The sequence below is a fragment of the Bubalus kerabau genome, chromosome 12 (genome assembly GCF_029407905.1).
Source record: "Bubalus kerabau isolate K-KA32 ecotype Philippines breed swamp buffalo chromosome 12, PCC_UOA_SB_1v2, whole genome shotgun sequence".
In the NCBI taxonomy this organism is placed as follows: domain Eukaryota; kingdom Metazoa; phylum Chordata; class Mammalia; order Artiodactyla; family Bovidae; genus Bubalus; species Bubalus kerabau.
The window spans coordinates 76649219-76672268 of record NC_073635.1 but is presented as its reverse complement, the minus strand read 5'-3'; the positions used below and the strand labels follow the sequence as shown (position 1 = coordinate 76672268).

At 39.0% G+C, this 23050-nt stretch overlaps 1 protein-coding gene and 1 long non-coding RNA gene across 5 annotated transcripts in view; one reads left to right on the top strand and one right to left on the bottom strand.

The window, feature by feature from the left end:
* The window catches only part of LOC129624675 (ATP-binding cassette sub-family C member 4-like), a 222340-nt gene that overhangs the window by 192014 nt on the left and 7276 nt on the right, over nucleotides 1–23050 (top strand). For 2 of the 4 annotated variants that reach the window (XM_055542839.1, XM_055542837.1), the window contains 3 exons: nucleotides 12646–12818; nucleotides 13259–13364; nucleotides 19285–19419. In XM_055542839.1, coding sequence (XP_055398814.1) covers nucleotides 12646–12818; nucleotides 13259–13364; nucleotides 19285–19419 — 414 coding nt within the window. Of the gene's footprint in view, nucleotides 1–7308; nucleotides 7383–12645; nucleotides 12819–13258; nucleotides 13365–19284; nucleotides 19420–21390; nucleotides 21535–23050 lie in introns of those variants that run through there. The other 2 variants (XR_008701095.1, XM_055542840.1) reach the window with 2 other exon arrangements.
* LOC129624677 (uncharacterized) overlaps nucleotides 10395–23050 on the bottom strand; it is a 35612-nt gene continuing 22956 nt past the window's right edge. Inside the window, exon 3 of the long non-coding RNA XR_008701096.1 lies at nucleotides 10395–11073. This is a non-coding gene — a long non-coding RNA (uncharacterized LOC129624677). The remainder of the gene's footprint in view (nucleotides 11074–23050) is intronic.

Here is a 23050-nt window from a genome sequence, read left to right as displayed (position 1 = left end):
GACCGTGGTTTTTTTTTTTTGTTTGTTTTGTTTTTTCTTTTTTCTTTTTCTTCTTTTCTTTAACATTGCATTTTTGAAATTCCAAACTCTACTCTAGATTTTTAATTTTAGCCTTTTGATATATGTTATCAATTTTGTACCTATAGTTTTTTTCATAATTGCTGTGACTTTTTTTTTTTTTCTTTTTCCTCTGTTTCTTTCTCTTCTTCTTTTATATAACATCGTATATCTGCAATTCCAAACTCTACTCAAGATTTTTAATTTATGCTTTTTGGTATTTGATATCAATTTTGTACCTGTATTTTCTTTATAATTTTTGCGACATTGTTTTTGTTGGTTTGTTTGTTTTCTCTCTTTATTTTTCTTCTTCTTCTTTTTTTTTTTTTTTTTTTAACGTTGTATTTTTGAAATTCCAAACTCTACTCTGGATTTTTAATTTTTGCTGTTTGGTATTAGTTATCAATTTTGTACCTGTAGTTTCTTTATTACTTTCACGACCTTCTTTGTTTTTCTTTGTTCGTTTTTTCTCTCTTTCTTTTCCTTCTCCTTTTCATTAACATCGCATTTTTGAAATTCCAAACTCTACTCTAATTTCTAATTTTTGTTTTTATGTATTTGTTACCAATTTTGTACCTTTAAGAACCCAATCTTCAGGACCCATCTTTCACTAGTGTACGAGATTACTGGCTTGACTGCTCTCTCTCCCTTTGGACTCTCCATTTTCTCCACCAGGTCACCTGTATCTCCTCCCTAACCCCTCTCTACTCTACCCAACTCTGTGAATTTCTGTGTGTTCCAGACGGTGGAGAACACTTAAGGAACTGATTACTGGCTGGATCTGTCTCCCGCCTTTTCATTTCCCCCTTTTATTCTTCTGGCCACCTCTGTCTCCTGCCTCCTTCTTCTCTTCCCTGTATAACTCCGTGAACATCTCTGAGTGGTCCAGTTGTGGAGTGCACATAAGGAAGTGACTACTGGCTAGCCCACTCTCTCCACTATTGATTCCACCTCATCTCATTTGGGTCACCTCTAACTCCCTCCTCCCTCTTCTCTTCTCCAAGTAACGCTGTGAACCTCTCTGAGTGACCCTCACAGTAGAGAAACTTTTCATCTTTAACGTAGATGTTTTATCAGTGGTGCTGGATAGAAGGAGAAGTTTTGAAACTACTGTAAAATTAAGACCGATAACTGGAAGTAGGAGGCTTAAGTCCAATCCCTGACTCCAGGGAACTCCTGACTCCAAGGAACATTAATTGACAGGAGCTCATCAAACGCCTCCATACCGACACTGAAACCAAGCACCACACAAGGGCCAACAAGTTCCAGGGAAAGACATAACAAGCAAATTCTCCAGCAACAAAGGAACACAGCCCTGAGCTTCAAGATACAGGCTGCCCAAAGTCACCCCAAAACCATAGACATCTCATAACTCATTACTGGACATTTCATTACACTCCAGAGAGAAGAAATACAGCTCCATCCACCAGAACATCGACACAAGCTTCCCTAACCAGGAAACCTTGACAAGCCACCTGTACAAACCCACACACAGCGAGGAAACGCCACAATAAAGAGAACTCCACAAACTGCCAGAATACAGAAAGGACACCCCAAACTCAGCAATTTAAACAAGATGAAGAGACAGAGGAATAGCCAGCAGATAAAGGAACAGGATAAATGCCCACCAAACCAAACCAAAGAGGAAGAGATAGGGAATCTACCTGATAAAGAATTCCGAATAATGATAGTGAAATTGATCCAAAATCTTGAAATTAAAATGGAATCACAGATAAATAGCCTGGAGGCAAGGATTGAGAAGATGCAAGAAAGGTTTAACAAGGACTTAGAAGAAATAAAAAAGAGTCAATATATAATGAATAATGCAATAAGTGAAATTAAAAACACTCTGGAGGCAACAAATAGTAGAATAACAGAGGCAGAAGATAGGATTAGTGAATTAGAAGATAGAATGGTAGAAATAAATGAATCAGAGAGGATAAAAGAAAAACGAATTAAAAGAAATGAGGACAATCTCAGAGACCTCCAGGACAATATTAAACGCTACAACATTCGAATCATAGGGGTCCCAGAAGAAGAAGACAAAAAGAAAGACCATGAGAAAATACTTGAGGAGATAATAGTTGAAAACTTCCCTAAAATGGGGAAGGAAATAATCACCCAAGTCCAAGAAACCCAGAGAGTCCCAAATAGGATAAACCCAAGGCGAAACACCCCAAGACACATAGTAATCAAATTAACAAAGATCAAACACAAAGAACAAATATTAAAAGCAGCAAGGGAAAAACAACAAATAACACACAAGGGAATTCCCATAAGGATAACAGCTGATCTTTCAATAGAAACTCTTCAAGCCAGGAGGGAATGGCAAGACATACTTAAAATGATGAAAGAAAATAATCTACAGCCCAGATTATTGTACCCAGCAAGGATCTCATTCAAGTATGAAGGAGAAATCAAAAGCTTTTCAGACAAGCAAAAGCTGAGAGAATTCTGCACCACCAAACCAGCTCTCCAACAAATACTAAAGGATATTCTCTAGACAGGAAACACAAAAATTGTGTATAAATTCGAACCCAAAACAATAAAGTAAATGGCAACGGGGTCATACTTATCAGTAATTACCTTAAACGTAAATGGGTTGAATGCCCCAACCAAAAGACAAAGACTGGCTGAATGGATACAAAAACAAGACCTCTGCATATGTTGTCTACAAGAGACCCACCTCAAAACAGGGGACACATACAGACTGAAAGTGAAGGGCTGGAAAAAGATTTTCCATGCGAATAGGGACCAAAAGAAAGCAGGAGTAGCAATACTCATATCAGATAAAATAGACTTTAAAACAAAGACTGTGAAAAGAGACAAAGATGGTCACTACATAATGATCAAAGGATCAATCCAAGAAGAAGATATAACAATTATAAATATATATGCACCCAACACGGGAGCACCGCAGTATGTAAGACAAATGCTAACAAGTATGAAAGAAGAAATTAACAATAACACAATAATAGTGGGAGACTTTAATACCCCACTCACACCTATGGATAGATCAACTAAACAGAAAATTAACAAGGAAACACAAACTTTAAACGATACAATAGACCAGTTAGACCTAATTGATATCTATAGGACATTTCATCCCAAAACAATGAATTTCACCTTCTTCTCAAGCGCACATGGAACCTTCTCCAGGATAGATCACATCCTGGGCCATAAAGCTAGCCTTGGTAAATTCAAAAAAATAGAAATCATTCCAAGCATCTTTTCTGACCACAATGCAGTAAGATTAGATCTCAATTACAGGAGAAAAACTATTAAAAAATCCAACATATGGAGGCTGAACAACACGCTGCTGAATAACCAACAAATCACAGAAGAAATCAAAAAAGAAATCAAAATTTGCATAGAAACGAATGAAAATGAAAACACAACAACCCAAAACCTGTGGGACACGGTAAAAGCAGTCCTAAGGGGAAAGTTCATAGCAATACAGGCACACCTCAAGAAACAAGAAAAAAGTCAAATAAATAACCTAACTCTACACCTAAAGCAACTAGAAAAGGAAGAAATGAAGAACCCCAGGGTTAGTAGAAGGAAAGAAATCTTAAAACTTAGAGCAGAAATAAATGCAAAAGAAACAAAAGAGACCATAGCAAAAATCAACAAAACCAAAAGCTGGTTCTTTGAAAGGATAAATAAAATTGACAAACCATTAGCCAGACTCATTAAGAAACAAAGGGAGAAAAATCAAATCAACAAAATTAGAAATGAAAATGGAGAGATCACAACAGACAACACAGAAATACAAAGGATCATAAGAGACTACTATCAACAATTATATGCCAATAAAATGGACAACGTGGAAGAAATGGACAAATTCTTAGAAAAGTACAACTTTCCAAAACTCGATCAGGAAGAAATAGAAAATCTTAACAGACCCATCACAAGCACGGAAATTGAAACTGTAATCAAAAATCTTCCAGCAAACAAAAGCCCAGGTCCAGACGGCTTCACAGCTGAATTCTACCAAAAATTTAGAGAAGAGCTAACACCTATCCTGCTCAAACTCTTCCAGAAAATTGCAGAGGATGGTAAACTTCCAAACTCATTCTATGAGGCCACCATCACCCTAATACCAAAACCTGACAAAGATCCCACAAAAAAAGAAAACTACAGGCCAATATCACTGATGAACATAGATGCAAAAATCCTTAACAAAATTCTAGCAATCAGAATCCAACAACACATTAAAAAGATCATACACCATGACCAAGTGGGCTTTATCCCAGGGATGCAAGGATTCTTCAATATCCGCAAATCAATCAATGTAATACACCACATTAACAAATTGAAAAATAAAAACCATATGATTATCTCAATAGATGCAGAGAAAGCCTTTGACAAAATTCAACATCCATTTATGATCAAAACTCTCCAGAAAGCAGGAATAGAAGGAACCTACCTCAACATAATCAAAGCTATATATGACAAACCCACAGCAAACATTATCCTCAATGGTGAAAAATTGAAAGCATTTCCTCTAAAGTCAGGAACAAGACAAGGGTGCCCACTTTCACCATTACTATTCAACATAGTTTTGGAAGTTTTGGCCACAGCAATCAGAGCAGAAAAAGAAATAAAAGGAATCCAAATTGGAAAAGAAGAAGTAAAGCTCTCACTGTTTGCAGATGACATGATCCTCTACATAGAAAACCCTAAAGACTCCACCAGAAAATTACTAGAACTAATCAATGACTATAGTAAAGTTGCAGGATATAAAATCAACACACAGAAATCCCTTGCATTCCCATACACTAATAATGAGAAAACAGAAAGAGAAATTAAGGAAACAATTCCATTCACCATTGCAACGGAAAGAATAAAATACTTAGGAATATATCTACCTAAAGAATCTAAAGACCTATATATAGAAAACTATAAAACACTGGTGAAAGAAATCAAAGAGGACACTAACAGATGGAGAAATATACCATGTTCATGGATTGGAAGAATCAATGTAGTGAAAATGAGTATACTACCCAAAGCAATCTATAGATTCAATGCAATCCCTATCAAGCTACCAACAGCATTCTTCACAGAGCTAGAACAAATAATTTCACAATTTGTATGGAAAAACAAAAAACCTCGAATAGCCAAAGCGATCTTGAGAAAGAAGAATGGAACTGGAGGAATCAACCTACCTGACTTCAGGCTCTACTACAAAGCCACAGTTATCAAGACAGTATGGTACTGGCACAAAGACAGAAATATAGATCAATGGAACAAAATAGAAAGCCCAGAGATAAATCCACGCACATATGGACACCTTATCTTCGACAAAGGAGGCAAGAATATACAATGGATTAAAGACAATCTCTTTAACAAGTGGTGCTGGGAACTCTGGTCAACCACTTGTAAAAGAATGAAACTAGAACACTTTCTAACACCATACACAAAAATAAACTCAAAATGGATTAAAGATCTAAACGTAAGACCAGAAACTATAAAACTCCTAGAGGAGAACATAGGCAAAACACTCTCTGACATACATCACAGCAGGATCCTCTATGACCCACCTCCCAGAATATTGGAAATAAAAGCAAAAATAAACAAATGGGACCTAATTAACCTTAAAAGCTTCTGCACATCAAAGGAAACTATTAGCAAGGTGAAAAGACAGCCTTCAGAATGGGAGAAGATAATAGCAAATGAAGCAACTGACAAACAACTAATCTCGAGAATATACAAGCAACTCCTACAGCTCAACTCCAGAAAAATAAATGACCCAATCAAAAAATGGGCCAAAGAACTAAATAGACACTTCTCCAAAGAAGACATAAAGATGGCTAACAAACACATGAAAAGATGCTCAACATCACTCATTATCAGAGAAATGCAAATCAAAACCACTATGAGGTACCATTTCACACCAGTCAGAATGGCTGCAATCCAAAAGTCTACAAGTAATAAATGCTGGAGAGGGTGCGGAGAAAAGGGAACCCTCTTACACTGTTGGTGGGAATGCAAACTAGTGCAGCCACTATGGAGAACAGTGTGGAGATTCCTTAAAAAACTGGAAATAGACATGCCTTATGATCCAGCAATCCCACTGCTGGGCATACACACTGAGAAAACCAGAAGGGAAAGAGACACGAGTACGCCAATGTTCATCGCAGCACTGTTTATAATAGCCAGGACATGGAAGCAACCTAGATGTCCATCAGCAGATGAATGGATAAGAAAGCTGTGGTACATATACACAATGGAGTATTATTCAGCCATTAAAAAGAATACATTTGAATCAGTTCTAATGAGGTGGATGAAACTGGAGCCTATTATACAGAGTGAAGTAAGCCAGAAAGAAAAACACCAATACAGTATACTAACGCATATATATGGAATTTAGAAAGAGGGTAACAATAACCCTGTGTACGAGACAGCAAAAGAGACACTGATGTATAGAACAGTCTTATGGACTCTGTGGGAGAGGGAGAGGGTGGGAAGATTTGGGAGAATGGCATTGAAACATGTAAATATCATGTATGAAATGAGTTGCCAGTCCAGGTTCGATGCACGATACTGGATGCTTGGGGCTGGTGCACTGGGACGACCCAGAGGGATGGAATGGGGAGGGAGGAGGGAGGAGGGTTCAGGATGGGGAACACATGTATACCTGTGGCGGATTCATTTTGATATTTGGCAAATCTAATACAGTTATGTAAAGTTTAAAAATAAAATAAAATTAAAAAAAAAAAAAAAAAAAAAAAAAAAAAAAAAAAAAAACTTAAACGAACTTTTTGGCTAGTTCAATACAGATCTAGAGTAATCACGATGGTGTGGCACTGGCACAAAAACAGAAATATAGATCAATGGAACAGGCTAGAGAGTCCAGAGATGAACTCACACACCTGTGGTCAGCTAATCTGTGACAAACAAGGTAAGAATATATGATGGAGAAGAGGTGGTCTCTTCAGTAAGTGGTGCTGGGAAAACTGGACAGCTATGTGTAAAAGAAGAAAATTAGAACACTCCCTAATACTGTATACAAAAATAAACTCAAAGTGGATTGAAAACCTAAATGTTAGACCAGATACTATAAGACTCTTAGAGGAAAACACAGGGAAAACACTCTACGTAAATAACTACTAAATGTTTGATTGATCTTTTCATTTCAGAGAAGTGTGGCATATTTTTAAAAATCTTTTCTGTTTGTTTGTTTGTTGTTACACAAATCTGAGAGATTGATTGTTCATGTTGGTTTGAATTGGTGTGTTTGTCATTTAGTGTCACCCTTCCATGGAAGCTCTGAAATCTGTAATATAGAGATGAGCCTTGACTGTGAGCAGGCAGATTTGGAGGTATGACCGTTTCCAGTCAGTAATTCTGGTTTCTGAAGGATATTGCCACTGAGTCTTTAAACACCCACCCTGCTTTTCAGCAACATGTGGATTTTGTTTTCTTAAATTGGGTTGATTGCTTCACCTTCTCCTGCCTGAAAAGCAGTGCACCTCTGATTTCATTTAAGTTTGTGAGTCTTTTACAATCAAATTCTGCAAGAGAAGAGGTGTGTAGAGCATTTAACCATTAAATATAAAGAACGATAGGATGATCCACTACTCTTGAATTCATAGGACAAATTTCATCTTTAAAAAATAACTGGAAGTACTGGTAAATTATTTTTCAATTTGTTTCCCAGATTTAGATCTTTTTTCACAGATTCTCAGATAGCATTACTCTAGAATTTTAGAATATATTTTTCCATGGACAGAGAAGCAATGTTAATCTAAATTATAAAAATACTGAAGTGGTAGATAATACTAAGATCTACTTCTATTTAAACTACATTTGGAACTTTCTATAAAAAGAAAGAAATATGAGTTTATTTCACAAAGTGAAGTATATTGTTTCCATTATTGCTTTTGGAATTAGCCCTGTTAACTTTGGTGATATCACTTAGAGAAATCATCCCATCATTGTGTTTCTCTAGGAATTGATTCCTTATGACTGTTTTAAAAGAAAACTTATGAAATCGTTCATTGAAAAACATACAAATGTGATAAAGAAATAATTCCTAGAGAATCTGGATAAAGGGATGATTTATCACTCTAAGTTATTGTTGTTCAGTTGCTAAGTCACCTCTGACTCTTTGTGACCCCATGGACTAAAGCACGCCAGGCTTCCCTGTCCCTCACCATCTCCTGGAGTTTGCCCAAGTTCATGTCCATTGGATCGATGATGTCATCCAGCCATCTCATCCTCCATCTCCCTCTTCTTCTGCCTTCAATCTTTCACAGCATCAGGGTCTTTTCCAATAACTTTACATCAGGTGGCCAAAATATTGGAGCTTCAGCTTCAACATCAGTCCTTCCAGAGAATATTGAGGGTTGATTTCCTTTAAGATTGACCAGTTTGATCCCTTGTTTCCAAGGGACTCTCAATAGTGTTCTCCAAGTACCACAGTTCAAAAGCATCAATTCTTTAGTGCTCTCTTATTGTCCAGCTTTCACATCTGTACATGACTACTGGAAAGACCATAGGTTTGATTATATGGACCTTTGTCAGCAAAGTGATATCTTTGCTTTTTAACACACTGTCTAGTTTTGTCATAGCTTTCCTGCCAAGAGGCAATCATCTTCTAACTTCAAGGCTACAGTCACCATCTGCACGGATTTTAGAGCCCAAGAAGAGGAAATCTGTCACTGCTTCTATCTTTTCCCCTTCTATTTGCCATTAAATGGTGGGACTAGATGCCATGATCTTAGTTTTCTTAATGTTGAGTTTTAAGCCAGCTTTTTCACTCTCCTCCTTCACCCTCATCAAGAGGTATCACTAACTCAATGAAGTCAGTTTTTAAGTGAACCAAAAACCCTAGTTATTAATTTGTAAATGATGCCTAACTGGATATGTGAACCCAAACTCAGAGTTAAACTGAGAATTAGCAGGAGGAAACCACTGTTTTCCTCTTTATGAATTTCAGTTAAAAGGAAAAGATGGCATAAAAAAATTTAAGGTCCTCTAGTTCTGTTTCTTTCTTCTTCCTTGGCAGAGATGGACACTCAGGAGGAAGACAGTCCTATGGATGCTGCCTGTCTCATTTTGGTTATTTTTCTAAATATGCCTAAAGTACATTTTTCATGTACTGAAAACTTTCCAACTTACTGTAAACTGATAAAAGTTCATCAGAAATTAGTGCTATTGGGGTGCTAAAAAGCAAAGGCAGCTCCAAAAATATAACATGAATAGTGCCTGAAGATGAAGCACTTTATCATTCAGAGGTTAAAAGGTCATAGTAGATAAATCTCTGGAAGTGAATCATTGATGTGTTGCTTCCATTAAAAAGCAAAAATGAAACACCTTAGATACTGGGATTTGGAATTAAGAGTATAGTATGGGGGCTTCCACAGTTGCTGAGTGATGAAGAGTCTGCATGCAATGGAGGAGAAGTGGGATTGATCCCTGAGTTGGGAAGATTCCCTGGAGGAAATGGTAACCCACTCCAATATTCTTGCATGGGAAATCCCATGGACAGAGCAACCTGGCAGGCTACAGTCCATAAGGTCCACGACTTAGCAACTAAACAATGATAAAAATGTCCTGTCAGAACTGGGAAGAAATTGTACAGTTAAATGTCTGACATTGATAGTGTCTCTGTTAGGACACAAGCGTGTCTCATCACACAGGAAACAAAGATACAGAAACCTGGGCATCAGCAGCCTGTGCATCAGGAACCACGTGGTTCAGTTCTTGAGGTGGAGACATGTCACATGTCCATTTCCCGGGGCCTTGTGTTAGGTGAACTTCCTTTACTGCTGGCCCTGCTCTGGTAACAGCTCTTCCCCATCTGTTGATTGCATTTCAGTGTTTCCTTCTGACCCACACCAGATTTTCTTCTTGAAAAGTAAGAACGTTCCACAAAATGTGGAAACCACCTGACCTCTGTGTTCCCCTCCTGTGAGGGGCATCAGCACCTACTACACAGAGTGCACACAGCGATGATGGAGACAGGGCGCCTTATAAGTCCAGTGTATTATTCTTCAGTTTTGCTATATTCTATTATTTTCCCAAGCTCAAACACAATCTGAAGTATTCTGTACTGAGATGTATAGTTTTGAATAGTAGTTATTTGTTCTATTTTCCTTAAATTATAACTTTTTCATTGCTTTCCTTTATTTAAAGTGTGATATGATATCTTGGAGCCAGTTAATTGTTATAAGAATATATCCTTTTTACAATTATACTTAATAAGAAAACAGTGTTATATATAAATTAATTGTCCATATGAATTTAGTTTCTATGGTATATTTTGTTTTTTAATATAAATTTATTTATTTTAATTGGAGGTTAATTACTTTCTAATTTACAGAAACAGGTATGTCACACAATTAGAGTCACTTATGCCTTCATTCATGTTGTTGCTGTTTGTTGCGTCTGACTCTTCTGCAACCCCATGAAGCCTGCCATGCTCCTCTGTCCATGGGATTTCTCAGTCAAGTATACTGGAGTGGTTTGCGATTTTTTTAGCCAGGGAATCTCACCCAGGATCGAACCCAAGTCTTCTGTTTGGCAGGTGGATTCTTTACCACTGAGTCACCAGGGAAGCCCACCTTCATCCAGCCAACAAATATCTACTGAGCTTGTTAGGCAATGCTGCAGGTTCTGGGGCTGTCACAGTCATCAAGAGACAAAACGTCTGTCCTTCTGGAGCTTAAGTTCTCCTGAAGAAGTTGAAAAGCAGGCCAATGCATATGTAACGAAATCTCAGTGCTGATACACGCAAAGTAGAAAAGTGAAGCAGAACTTGAGGAGGGGCTAGCCGATAGCATTATTAATAATGGGCAATATATATTGATCTGTTACAAATTCTGCATGTACTGACTCATTTAATATTCTTAACAATGTTAGGAGGCACACACCTTTATAATTATGGTATTATAGTCTTAGAGTTTAGGAAGCTAAGATAGAAGGTTCAGGAACTTGCCCAGTTGGTAGAGCCAGGCAAGACAATCCCCAGGCTGCCTGGCTTCAAGTCTCGAATTTATTTTTGTCTGGCTGCAAAAAAAAAAAAAAAAAAAAGTCAACAAAAGAACCTAAAATGCCGTACATTGGTGCAATCTCCAAAATGACAGAATGATCTCAGTTCATTTCCAAGGGAAACCATTCAGTATCACAGTAATCCAGGTCTATGCACCACCCTAATCATAGAAAGTGAAGAGGAACTAAAGAACCTCTTGATAAAAGTGAAAGAGGGGTGTGAAAAAGCTGGCTTAAAACTCAACATTCAAGAAGCTGAGATCATGGCATCCTATCTCATCACTTCATTGCAATAGATGGGGAAATAGTGGAAACAATGACAGACTTTATTTCCAAAATCATTGCAGATGGTGACTGCAGCCATGAAATTAAAAGATGCTTGCTCCTGGGAAGAGGAGCTATAAAAAACCTAGACAGAATATTAAAAAGCTGAGACATGACTTTGCCTACAAAGTCCATGTAGTCAAACTTATGGTTTTCCCAGTAGTCATGTACCAATGTGAGAGTTGGACCACAAAGAAGGCTGAGCACTGAAGAACTGATGCTTTAGAACTGTGGTTCTGGAGAAGGTTGTTGAGAGTCCTTTGGACAGCAAGGAGATCAAGCCAGTCAATCCTAAAGGAAATCAACCCAAATTTTCCTTGGAAGGACTGATGATGAAGCTGAAGCTCCAGTACTTTGGCCACCTGATGTAAAGAGATGACTCATTAGAAAAGACCCTGATGCTGGGAAAGATGGAAGGCAGGTGGAGAAGGGTATGAAAGAGGACAAGATGGTTGGATGGCATCACCAACTTAATGGACATGAGTTTGAGCAAACTCCAAGCAATAGTGAATGACTAGGAACACTGGTTTGCTGCTGTCCATGGGGTTGCAAAGTGTTGGGCATGACTCAGCAACTGGATGACACTAACCTGTATCCATACACTGGGGGAAACAAGATGTTGTGTTTTCTTTTTCATGTGTTTTCATTCACAAACAATGCATTTAAGACACTGAAGAAAATGCACTTGACTGGTCCACTATTTGTAGGATTAAACTTGGGAAAGAACCATCATCAGAATGGGCTCCAGGATTACTAATGTATAAGGGGCAGTTTGCTATTGCTGGAACTTGCATATATTAAACTTTAGAAAATAGTAAAGGGCCAGTAAGCTTATATCTTCAGAGAACCAGATTTTCTGTAAAATTTTTGAAAACTTTTCTCTAGTGTACCAATTCTTATGCAAAATGTACTTTAGGAAACTTGACTCAACCATAAAGATCCTTTTAACTTTTCTGTTTCAATCATATTGGGAGAAATAGCTTCACTTTTGGAGAAACTTTCTTAACTAACCCCTGGGCGGGGTGCAGGGGGGTGGTTTGGTGGATGTCCTGTGGTGGGAAAGGGGAACACTGAGATCTTCCTGTCCTGAGTTGACTGCACAATCTTTCTCAGCAAACACTCATTGGAAGGAGCTCGCCCCATCACCTGGCTGTACATGTAAGATACGTAAGAAGTCCTGAGGATGTAAAAGCTTTAATGTCTAAAAGGCATGTCTACTTCAGTAGCAGTTTGCTTAGAAAAATGTCATTCTTTCTGTATCCACAGGTACAACTCAAAGAATCCATCGAAGGTCTTCCTGCTAAAATGAATACTGAATTAGCAGAATCTGGATTGAACTTGAGTGCTGGTCAGAAACAACTGGTGTGCCTTGCCAGGGCTCTTCTCAGGAAGAATCAGATATTGATTCTTGACAAAGCCACATCATATGTGGATCCAAGGTGTGGAGCTGAGCCCCAGGAAATCTTGAACTGACTTGTAAATGTGGTAAATGAAAAACATTTAGTGAATCTTCGAAATGTTTCTAAATGCTCACTTGGCCTCATGGATATCTGTTGATAATATTAATTCCAGAAAACAAAGATAAAAACCAAGACATGTTATATGGTGTTAATGTTGTTATGAGGCACCCTAAGAAAGCTGAATTCCTAAATCCAGCTCCTGATAGTTTCAAGCAATTTTGAGGGAAGACTAATTTTCCATCATTTTATGAAAAATCGTAAATTTCTAAGTAAACTTTTTATACTTAGTTTTTTAGGAACAAGACTATATGTTAAAGTATTGATTTTAAAAAACATTGTAAAAATATCATAGGATGTTTTAAAGTCTTAAGTCTGCTTTTCCTGTCTTTACTGAATTAAATCAACTTCTTTGTTTCTAGAACTGATGAGTTCATACAAAAAAGAATTCGTGAAAGATTTGCCCAGTGCACTGTGCTGACCATTGCACACAGGTTGAGCAACATTATTGACTGTGAATGGATAATGGTAAGACCCTCTCCATTTTCGTTGTTTCCATTTATGTTCAATTTTCAATGTATCCTTCTGTGTAAAATTTGATAGAAACCTCCATTAATTTTTCTCTTAGTTTCTTTTCTCATTCCTGAAAATTACTCAAGTACTTAACTATACTTTTAGGATGCACTATTAAGGAATATATCCAATAATCTTATATTTTCATATTAAAAGTTTATTTGAATTGTCATTTTTTTTATGATGGCCAACATTAAAATATTCCAAACCCAAGTTATAGCTCCATATTTTAGTGGGGTAGAACTCAGTCATTTTCACTGTCATAGTTGTTTCAGCATTTTTTGATTCCTTTATAAAAAAATTAGCCTCTAGTTTAGACTGCCAGGAGGTTTATGACTAAAGTTGTAGATTTTCTCAGGAGTCCATGAGAAGAAAAGGCCTAGTGAGAAAAACAGCATTTATTACATAGGGATTAGAGGGCTAGAAAAGTGAAACACTGGGGTAATGATTTTAGAAAGCAGCTACCATATCCTAGGACAGATCTCCAGACCTGAGAACTCAGAAAAGAGGCCCTAAGGAATTGATACTCAGACCTCCAAGGAGAAGTCACTGCCTGGTTGCTGGTCATATTTGTGAGGGGGCAGGATGGGGCTGGTTCTCCAGGTGCTAATAGCTGGGAGCTGAGTCAGGTCCCAGTGCTGAGGTGATGCTTTCAAGTAGAACATTAGCGGTGTTTCCCACCTTCAGTCTCCCTCTAGTGCCCCCTACTGGCAACCTAACAAAGGCCACCTGGCAAAAGAGTCTGAACTGCTGCAGTGACTTGCAGAGACCCAGCTTCTGCATCACAGATGAGAGTTTGGAAAGAAAGGCAAATCAGGGATGAGAGACTCATTAAACAACCAGCGAGTTTCTTACATAATAGCTCTGTTCTGCACACATGGCAAACTCCAGGCTTTGGTCTCTGTATATCTGTCTAGTATATTCCTTCCAGGTTTGGTTGGCTCTTTCTTCCTTAGTAATTTAATATTTCCTTCCTTAGCTTTATTTCCTTCCTCCATTTATTCCTTTTCTCTCTCTTTTTCATTTTCTCCCTTTCTTTGTCCTTTTCCTCTGTTGCTTACTCAGTTTCAATACATGTTAGGATGTGCCTTTATAAAACAAGAAAAGCAAACGCTCAGTTGTGTCCGACTCTTTGGACTGTAGCCCACCAGGCTCCTCCGTCCATGGGATTCTCCAGGCAAGAATACTGGAGTGAGTTGCCATTTCCTTCTCCAAGGGATCTTCCCCATCCAGGGATTGAACCCAGGTCTCCCACATTGCAGGCAGACGCTTTAACCTCTGAGCTACCACCTGTGGTGGATTCATTTTGATATTTGGCAAAACTAATACAATTATGTAAAGTTTAAAAATAAAATAAAATTTAAAAAAAAGCATTTTTCAAAGGATAAACTTTGGCAGCAAATAATCTCAAGGAATGCAAGATACTTTGAGGTATTTTGATGGTCCATACAAAACAGGCAATAATCACTAATGAGTGGTCAGTAATACCCACAGTTCTTTATGTCTCATGATAATAGAACTGTCTCTTTTGACTTGGGCAGTTCCTGGAATATCACTTCCCACCCTGCCTCACATGCATTGTCAGATGGGACATCAGTGGGGACACTGAGTAGATACAAGGCTGTCAGCACTGAGGCAGTGCCTGTAGCCTCACTCCCTGAGCTGGATGTGCCCAGGAGTGAGGTCTGGGGAGACAGACGGCAGGAGTGGGGCATCCCCAACCAAAGGGATGCTCTAGGCTCCAAACAGTGCATCTGGTCACCTGGACTAGACATCACAGTAGGAAGTGGGCTCTACCTGCAGACTTTCATGAGGCATGGGGTGACATTCAAGACTATCCAACAGTGACTCTTAATTTCCAGAAATGTTTTGTGTCAGGCATCCTTAGTCGTTCATTTTGTGTTCTTGATGCTAATTGGAAAAGTAACCTTTTATTGCTAGATTTTACCTGTCACTTTGTTCTTACCTCTCAACATTGCATTTCAAAGATTGTCCCCTAAAGCACCATTCTTCCATTATAAATAAATGATGCTGTGAAATTTACCTATTTCAAGCCCTTTGTCAGGCTTTAGACATAGCAGCAGAAACATGGCTTGATCTCTAGCTCAATTAAGGGTCTGTTCAATTAAATTATTTGCTCCTAAATGTACCCTAAAGATTTATTTTTGGGTTTTGGTATTATAGCATTAATGGCATTAATGGTAGCAGATTCTTTTTATTATCTAATTCTTAGAAATACTGTCACCTTGGAATGTGTGGTTGGTTAGGGAAACTGAGGAAGGACAGAATTTGGACATGTCATCTGGTCTCTAGTCTTTCCCATTCTATTGTTTTCCTCTATTTCTTGGCATTGATCACTGAGGAAGGCTTTCTTATCTCTCCTTGCTTTTCTTTGGGACTCTGCATTTAGATGAGTATATCTTTACTTTTCTCCTTTAGCTTCTCTTCATTTATCAGCTATTTAAATAACCTCAGATAAGCAGATGACACCACCCTTGTGTCAGAAAGCGAAGAGGAACTGAAGAACTAACTTCTTCATGAATGTGAAAAAGGAGACTGAAAAAGCTGACTTAAAACCCAGCATTCAAAAAACTAAGATCAGTCCCACCACATCGTGGCAATAGATGGGGATACAATGGAAACAGTGACAGACTTTATTTTCTTGGACTCCAAAATCACTGCTGATAGTGACTGCAGCCATGAAATTAAAAGACACTTGCTCCTTGAAAGAAAAACTATGACCAACCTAGACAGCATATTAAAAAGCAGAGACGTTACTCTGCTGACAAAGGTCTGTCTAGTTAAAAGCTATGGTTTTTCCAGTAGTCATGTATGGATGTGAAAGCTGGACCATAAAGAAAGCTGAGTGTCAAAGAACTGATGCTTTTAAACTGTGGTGTTGGAGAAGACTTTTGAGAGTCCCTTCGACTGCAAGGAGATCAAACCAGTCCATCCTAAAGGAAATCAGTCCTGAATATTCATTGGAAGGACTGATGCTGAAGCTGAAACTCCAATACTGTGGCCGCCTGATGCAAAGACCTGACTCATTTGAAAAGGCCCTGATGCTGGGAAAGGTTGAAGGCAGGAGGAGAAGGGGACGACAGAGGATGAGATGATTGGATGGCATCACTGACTCGATGGACATGAGTTTGAGCGAGCTCTGGGAGTTGGTGATGAACAGGGAGGCCTGGCATGCTGCAGTCCGTGGGGTTGAAAAGAGTCAGGCATGACTTAGTGACTGAACTGAGCTGAACTGTCACCTGGTCAGTCCCAAAGTGTTATCACTCAGCACCTGATCTGCAGATGTGAACATCTGTATCCTCTGAACAAAGCAGCTTTGTTGCTATTATCAAAATATGTTCATTTGTTTAATGCTTTATTTATCGATTTGTTGTTTAGTCGCTCAGTCGTGTCTACCTCTTTGTGACCCCATGGACTGCAGCACACCACAGGCTTCCATGTCCTTCACTATCTCCTAGAGCTTGCTCAAACTCATGTCCACTGAGTCGGTGATGCCATCCAACCAGCTCATCCTCTGTTGTCCCCTTCTCCTCCTGCTTTCAATCTTTCCCAGAATCAGGGTCTTTTCTAGTGAGTCAGCTCTTCATATCAGGTGGCCAAAGTATTGGACTTCAGCTTCAGCATCAGTCCGTTCAATGAATATTCAGGGTTCCTTTAGGATTTCCTTTAGGATTGACTTGTTTGGTCTTCTTGCAGTCCAGGAACTCTCAAGAGTCTTCTCCAGCACCACAGTTCAAAAGTATCAATTCTTCAGTGCTCTTCAGTGCCTTCTTTATGGTCCAACTCTCACATCTATACATGACTTCTGGAAAAATCATAGCTTTGACTAGACGGACCTTTGTCAGCAAAGCAATGTCTCTGCTTTTTAATACACTGTCTAGGTTTGTCATAGCTTTTCTTCCAAAGAGCAAGTGTCTTTTACTTACCAATATCTCCTGGTAAATTTCTATAATCTCAAATTTTTCTCTCTTGATCAATGCCTATGAACAAATCTTTAAAGAACTTTTATGAAACAATGTCCGGCCAGTCCCTCCCCAACTTTCTAGTTTTGTCCCACTCTGCTCACCCTCCTTCCTTTACAGCTAAACTCACACTGATGGTCTTTCAGTTCTCCAAATTCAGTATTCACTATCTTACAGTGTGCCCTCTCTAGACTTTTGGATTAGTCTAAGGTGCCTGTGGTGGCAATGGTGAGATGGTGGGACTTGGGGTAGATAAGGAAGTGAAGCCAAGTGGACTGCGTGATGGATTGAACATGGGATCTGAGGACAGAGAAAGAAGTTGATGTTGGTTTCTGGGTACAGAGACTGAGCATCTGGGTGAGTAGGGAAGACAGAGGAGACGGGAGATGCTAGGGTTCTCTTTGGAGCCTGTCACCTTTGTGATGAATGACCTTGTTTCTAGGAAAGGATCTTACCCTTCTCTGTGGAGCTTCCCTTCTCACTCCTGTGTTGGGAGACCTTCAATGTAGGACTCCCTGGTTGCGTTCATCATTGATGTCACAGGGAGGGCCCACCAGGAAATGTAAACTCGGCTACTTGTTTATATTTTGTTCTGAACTGGTTGTGGTTGCTGACTCCTCTGGTAGGAATGGTAGGATTAGACCTCAGGGGACCTCTGCACCCACCAGTTAGAGTTGGGGATTGTCCTCTGTGCTCCATTTACCCCAGGTATAAAGCTTGTATATTTTTCTAGAGCTTCTGATTACCAGTTGGCTTTCAATTCAGCAAAAACATCACCAGTAATGTTCTTTCTCAAAACTTTAATTTTTGAGGCAATCTTATTTTTATTGCTTGCTTTAGAAATATAGACATACCTTGTTTTATTGTGTTTCCCAGATACTGCTTTTTTTTTTTTTTTAACAAATTGAGAGTTTGTCAAAAACCTACATTAAGCACGTCTATGGGTGGCATTTTTCCAACAGCATTTGCTCATTTTGTGTCTCTGTGTCACCTTTTGGTAATTTCTTACAATATATCAAACATTTTCACTATCATTGAAGTTGCTCTGGTGATCTGTAACATCAATGATCTTTGATATTGCTACTATGATTTACTGAAGTCTCTGATGATAGTTAATATTTTTTAGCAATACTTTATTTTTAAGTTATGTACATTGTTTTTTTTCATTGTTCTTCTTTATTGTGCAATAATGCTATTGCACACATGCTTGGGTACACTAGAATGTAAACAAAGCTTCTATGTGCCCTGGGAAACCAGAAAATTCATGTGACTCATTTTACTGTGATGTTCATTATATTCTGGAATTCTGAAACTGAACCCACAATAGCTCTGAGGGATGACTGTACCTGTTTCCTTTCTGGAAAGCAAGTGATTGTCTGTTCTGAAAGCTTTAAGGACATAAAGACAAGTCAATCTACTACAAAGTCTAATGTTCCAGAGGGCAGCTGGCCAGCCTGGAGGAGCAGCTGCAGAAGTGACAGATGTTTGATTTTCTTGAATCAAGACATTTCCCAACGCTGTGTATCTTATAAATAACCCTCAAAGCTCAGAGTCTGAGAGCTAAAAGCACTAACTAATGATAACAACCCCAAAGGCCCTGGGCAGAATATAAAACGCTACAGAGTGTTCAGTTCCAGTAATCATAGTCATGATTAAAGCTTTCATTTTTCTGAAAATGAAAGAACTTTCGTTTTCTTCCTTTCCTATAACCATACAATAATGAAAGGCTGGGCTGGGCCCTTGTCTCCCAGTGAAACATGGGAATCAAACCATGTAAATACCACCAATCCTACCGCCCAAATTCTCCCTGTCCTGCCCCTTTTTGAGATATTGCCTGAGTTATGTTACTGGGGGATATTGTATGCTAATGGGCTTCTTTCTGCTGTTAACAGGTTTTGGATTCAGGGACACGAAAAGAACATAATCAGCCAAATAATTTGCTGCAAGATGAAAACAGCCTATTTTACAAGATGGTGCAACAACTGGGTGAGGCGGAGGCTGCTGTCCTCAGTAAAATGGCAAAATAGGTGAGGCTGTTGCGGGAAGCTGTAATTAAAATTTGCCTCCAGGATTCACTCTTCTCAGGATCTCCACCAAGGGTCTGGGAACAAGCACTCTGTGTTCTTTTCAATAGAAGCCTCCAGAGAGGAAGCTTCATGAATGGGTCTTTAACAACACATGGCAGGTGGAAGGCAGGTCTGCTGGGAATCTGCAGCAGTGCTGGGGGTGGGGTCGGGATGTGTTCACCCTTCTGTGTGCGTGCACCTGTGCCTGAGAGAGAGATTTTGGATTTGACTTTCCACATGTTTGGACTCTGGGTTCAGATTCTCATGGAACATAAGAAGATTTGCATGTTTCAGACCCTTTACATTCATTCTGATTGGTACTCAACACATTTGTGAAACAAGTTCCATCAAATAATATCCAGGAAATTTGAGAGTTTAAGGGGAAAAAAATTGGAATATTTCGATTCTAGGAAGATCTTCCAGAGAAAGGTGTAGGTCCCTTCTGTTTCCTAGTCTGTAAAGAAAATTCTTACCTGGAATTATCACTTTCTACCTAGTTCTTTGTTGTTTAGAGTTAGGTCCATTTACGCCCCCCTCCACGTTTCCTCTACCTTCTGGACGATGAAATTGTCATCAGGACAAATCAAGAACTCACAATAGCTTCACACTGTAGTCTGAATGGTGCCTGAAGGTTTACAGAGCACTTTCTCAGAGATGAGGTGTGTGAGTCACTAAGCACTGTGGGTGGTGTGAGGAAGGGGCTCAGTGAGTAACATTCAGGTCACGTGGTATATTCCTAACAGAGGTGTAGTGGTAACCAAGGTCTGGCTTAAGAGACTTAGCCACTGTCATGCAGCCATCTGCAAGTCTTTCTGGGACCAGGTGGGAGTGGGATTAGGGTTGATGGGAAGATAGAGGGAGGGAAGGAAGGTCTGGTGTTCTTGTCCCTTAACATGTGTGACTCAGGGTGGGATGTGGCTTCCTCATTGAAAATTTATCTCTGGGTGTTAAATTATAGATGTATTTTCCATTCTTCATACTTTTCTGTCTTTCCAAGATTTTCACTTTTAAACAGAATAAGATTATTTGTATAATATTTAAAATGCCTTAAAGAAAACATGTTCTAGTATCTTAAGTACTTGTATATGAAAGATTTATCTAAAATGTGGCCTGAGTTCATCACTGTCTCCTCTCAATCCTCTGAAGAAATGAGGAAATGCAGAGCAGGACCTTCTGATGCTCATCAGGTAGGAGACTTCCTGGGCCCCAGAGCTGGCTGAAGAGTTGACAGAACTGGAGTTCATGCTTAGGTTTAGGGAAAAGGAAGTCTGTGTTCTGAACTTTTCATGAGTACTTACATTGTGTGCAAATGTTGAGAAGATGAACAAGGAACTCTGTATTTTTTTATGCCTGAAATTCACAGAGTGCTTTTATCCACTAGTGTGTCTCCCAGTCAGGCCATCCCTCCTGACACCTCGAGAGCCAGGAATCTCCCAAACCCTTTTGGTCTTTTGACCTTAGGCATTTCACATCAAAAAGTGGTGTTCCCACCTGTATGTCAAAGTCTTCATTTTAAAACTATATTATCAAAACATTGAGTAATGAGTAAAGGAACACAGAATTTTAGATTGGTCCAGATAATAAGATAATAGGATTCAACCCTCTCTTTGTACAGGTGAGGAAACTAAGGTGCTTTAGAAGGAACGTGGTCCTATGTATATAACTGGTGTTAAGCTAGTTCGCAGCAGACACAGAATTAGAAATTTGGTCTTTTAGTAAATATTTTAAATCAAGTGTAACATACATACTGAAGCAGACATAGGTCATAGAATTAGAAATCTTGTGATTTCAGGTCTAGTAATCCTGCACCTACTCTAACAATATTAATGGTAAGTTACATTTGTGTAGTTCTTTATAATTTATATAGTTCTCACATGTATGATTTCACGTACTCTCCTGATGGCCCATTTTTATTCCATGTCATGGATGAAGAGAGTGTGTCCTGAGTTCACCCAAGGTCACAGAGCTGGTCCAGGGAGCACAGAGGGGGAATTGCTGAGGGAGGCTGAGTGCTGTCCTCTGTACTACATTCTGTGTCGAGCCTGAGAACACTGCTCCTGTCACCTGGTAGCCAAGGTAGGGCCAGTCACGGAAGTTCATGGTGACAGAACCTCACTCTTGGATTTCATTCCTGCTACTGGCTCAGGTCCCTCTACAGAAAAAAAAAAATACATTTCTGAATTCTCATGCCATCTTGACATTATTTCTGCATACTCTGCATCCTCTTAGGAGGAGAAGCTGTCAGATTATCAGTTTTTCTAATGTGCAAGCATCAGATATCAATGCCTTGTTCAGGGCTATAACATGGGGCGCGTTAGCCTAAGTCACGAGGTTTCACTCTATTAGAACAGAATGCATTCATCTGAAAAGAAAACGCAACATCTGGAAGAAGGTGCTTCCACATCATATTTTGAATGTGATTGAACTTGTAGCTCAGGGGAGCTGATCACTGTCTGACTGAGTTTTTTGGATGATCCATGAAATAGTAGAGAAAGTACCTTTTAGATACAAAAAGCTAAAGGGGGCAGTAGTTCGCTAGGGCTGCCATACAAAAACCAAAGAGTAGGTGACTTATAAAACAGAAACTTAAATCCTCACAGCCCTGGGGGTTGGAAGTCTGAGGTAAAGGTGTCAGTGGGGTTGGTTTCCTCTGGGGTCTTGCTCCTTGCCTTGTAGACACCATCTTCCCTCTGTGTCTCACATGCTCTTCCCTATGTGTGAACCTGTGTCCTGGTCTCTTCTTATGAAAACTCCAGTCTGTTAGATTAGGACCCACCTGTATGATTTCATTTTAACTTTATTTAATTTATTAATTTATTATTTATTTAATTTTTATTTTTATTATTTTTTTTAATTTTATTTTTAAACTTTACATAACTGTATTAGTTTTGCCAAATATCAAAATGAATCCGCCACAGGTATACATGTGTTCCCCATCCTGAACCCCCCTCCCTCCTCCCTCCCCATTCCATCCCTCTGGGTCGTCCCAGTGCACCAGCCCCAAGCATCCAGTATCGTGCATCGAACCTGGACTGGCAACTCGTTTCATACATAATATTTTACATGTTTCAATGCCATCCTCCCAAATCTTATTATTTATTAATTTATTGCCTCTTTAAAGATGTCATCTCCAAATACAGTCACATTCTGAGGTACTGTGGAGTTTAGGATTTCAACATGTAAAATTGGAGGTGAGAGGGTAACAGGCAAGAAGGCCAGGGGTCTCCAAAAGGATGAAATAGTCTGCAAGTTTCAGACATTTTTTAATTTCTCTCTTAAGCTGCATGAGAAAACAAACTACTAGTGTTACATTTTTTCCCCTTCTCTGTACAAATTTATATCCACTGAAAAAGAAATGCAAAAAGGCAAAATGATTATCTGAGGAGGACTTACAAATAGCTGAGAAAAGAAGAGAAGCTAACGGCAAAGGAGAAAAGGAAAGATATACCCATTTGAATGCAGAGATCCAAAGAATAGCAAGGAGAGCTAAGAAAGCCTTCCTCAGTGATCAGTGCAAAGAAATAGAGGAAAGCAGTAGAATGGGAAAGAATAGAGATCTCTTCAAGAAAACTAGAGCTATCAAGGGAAAATT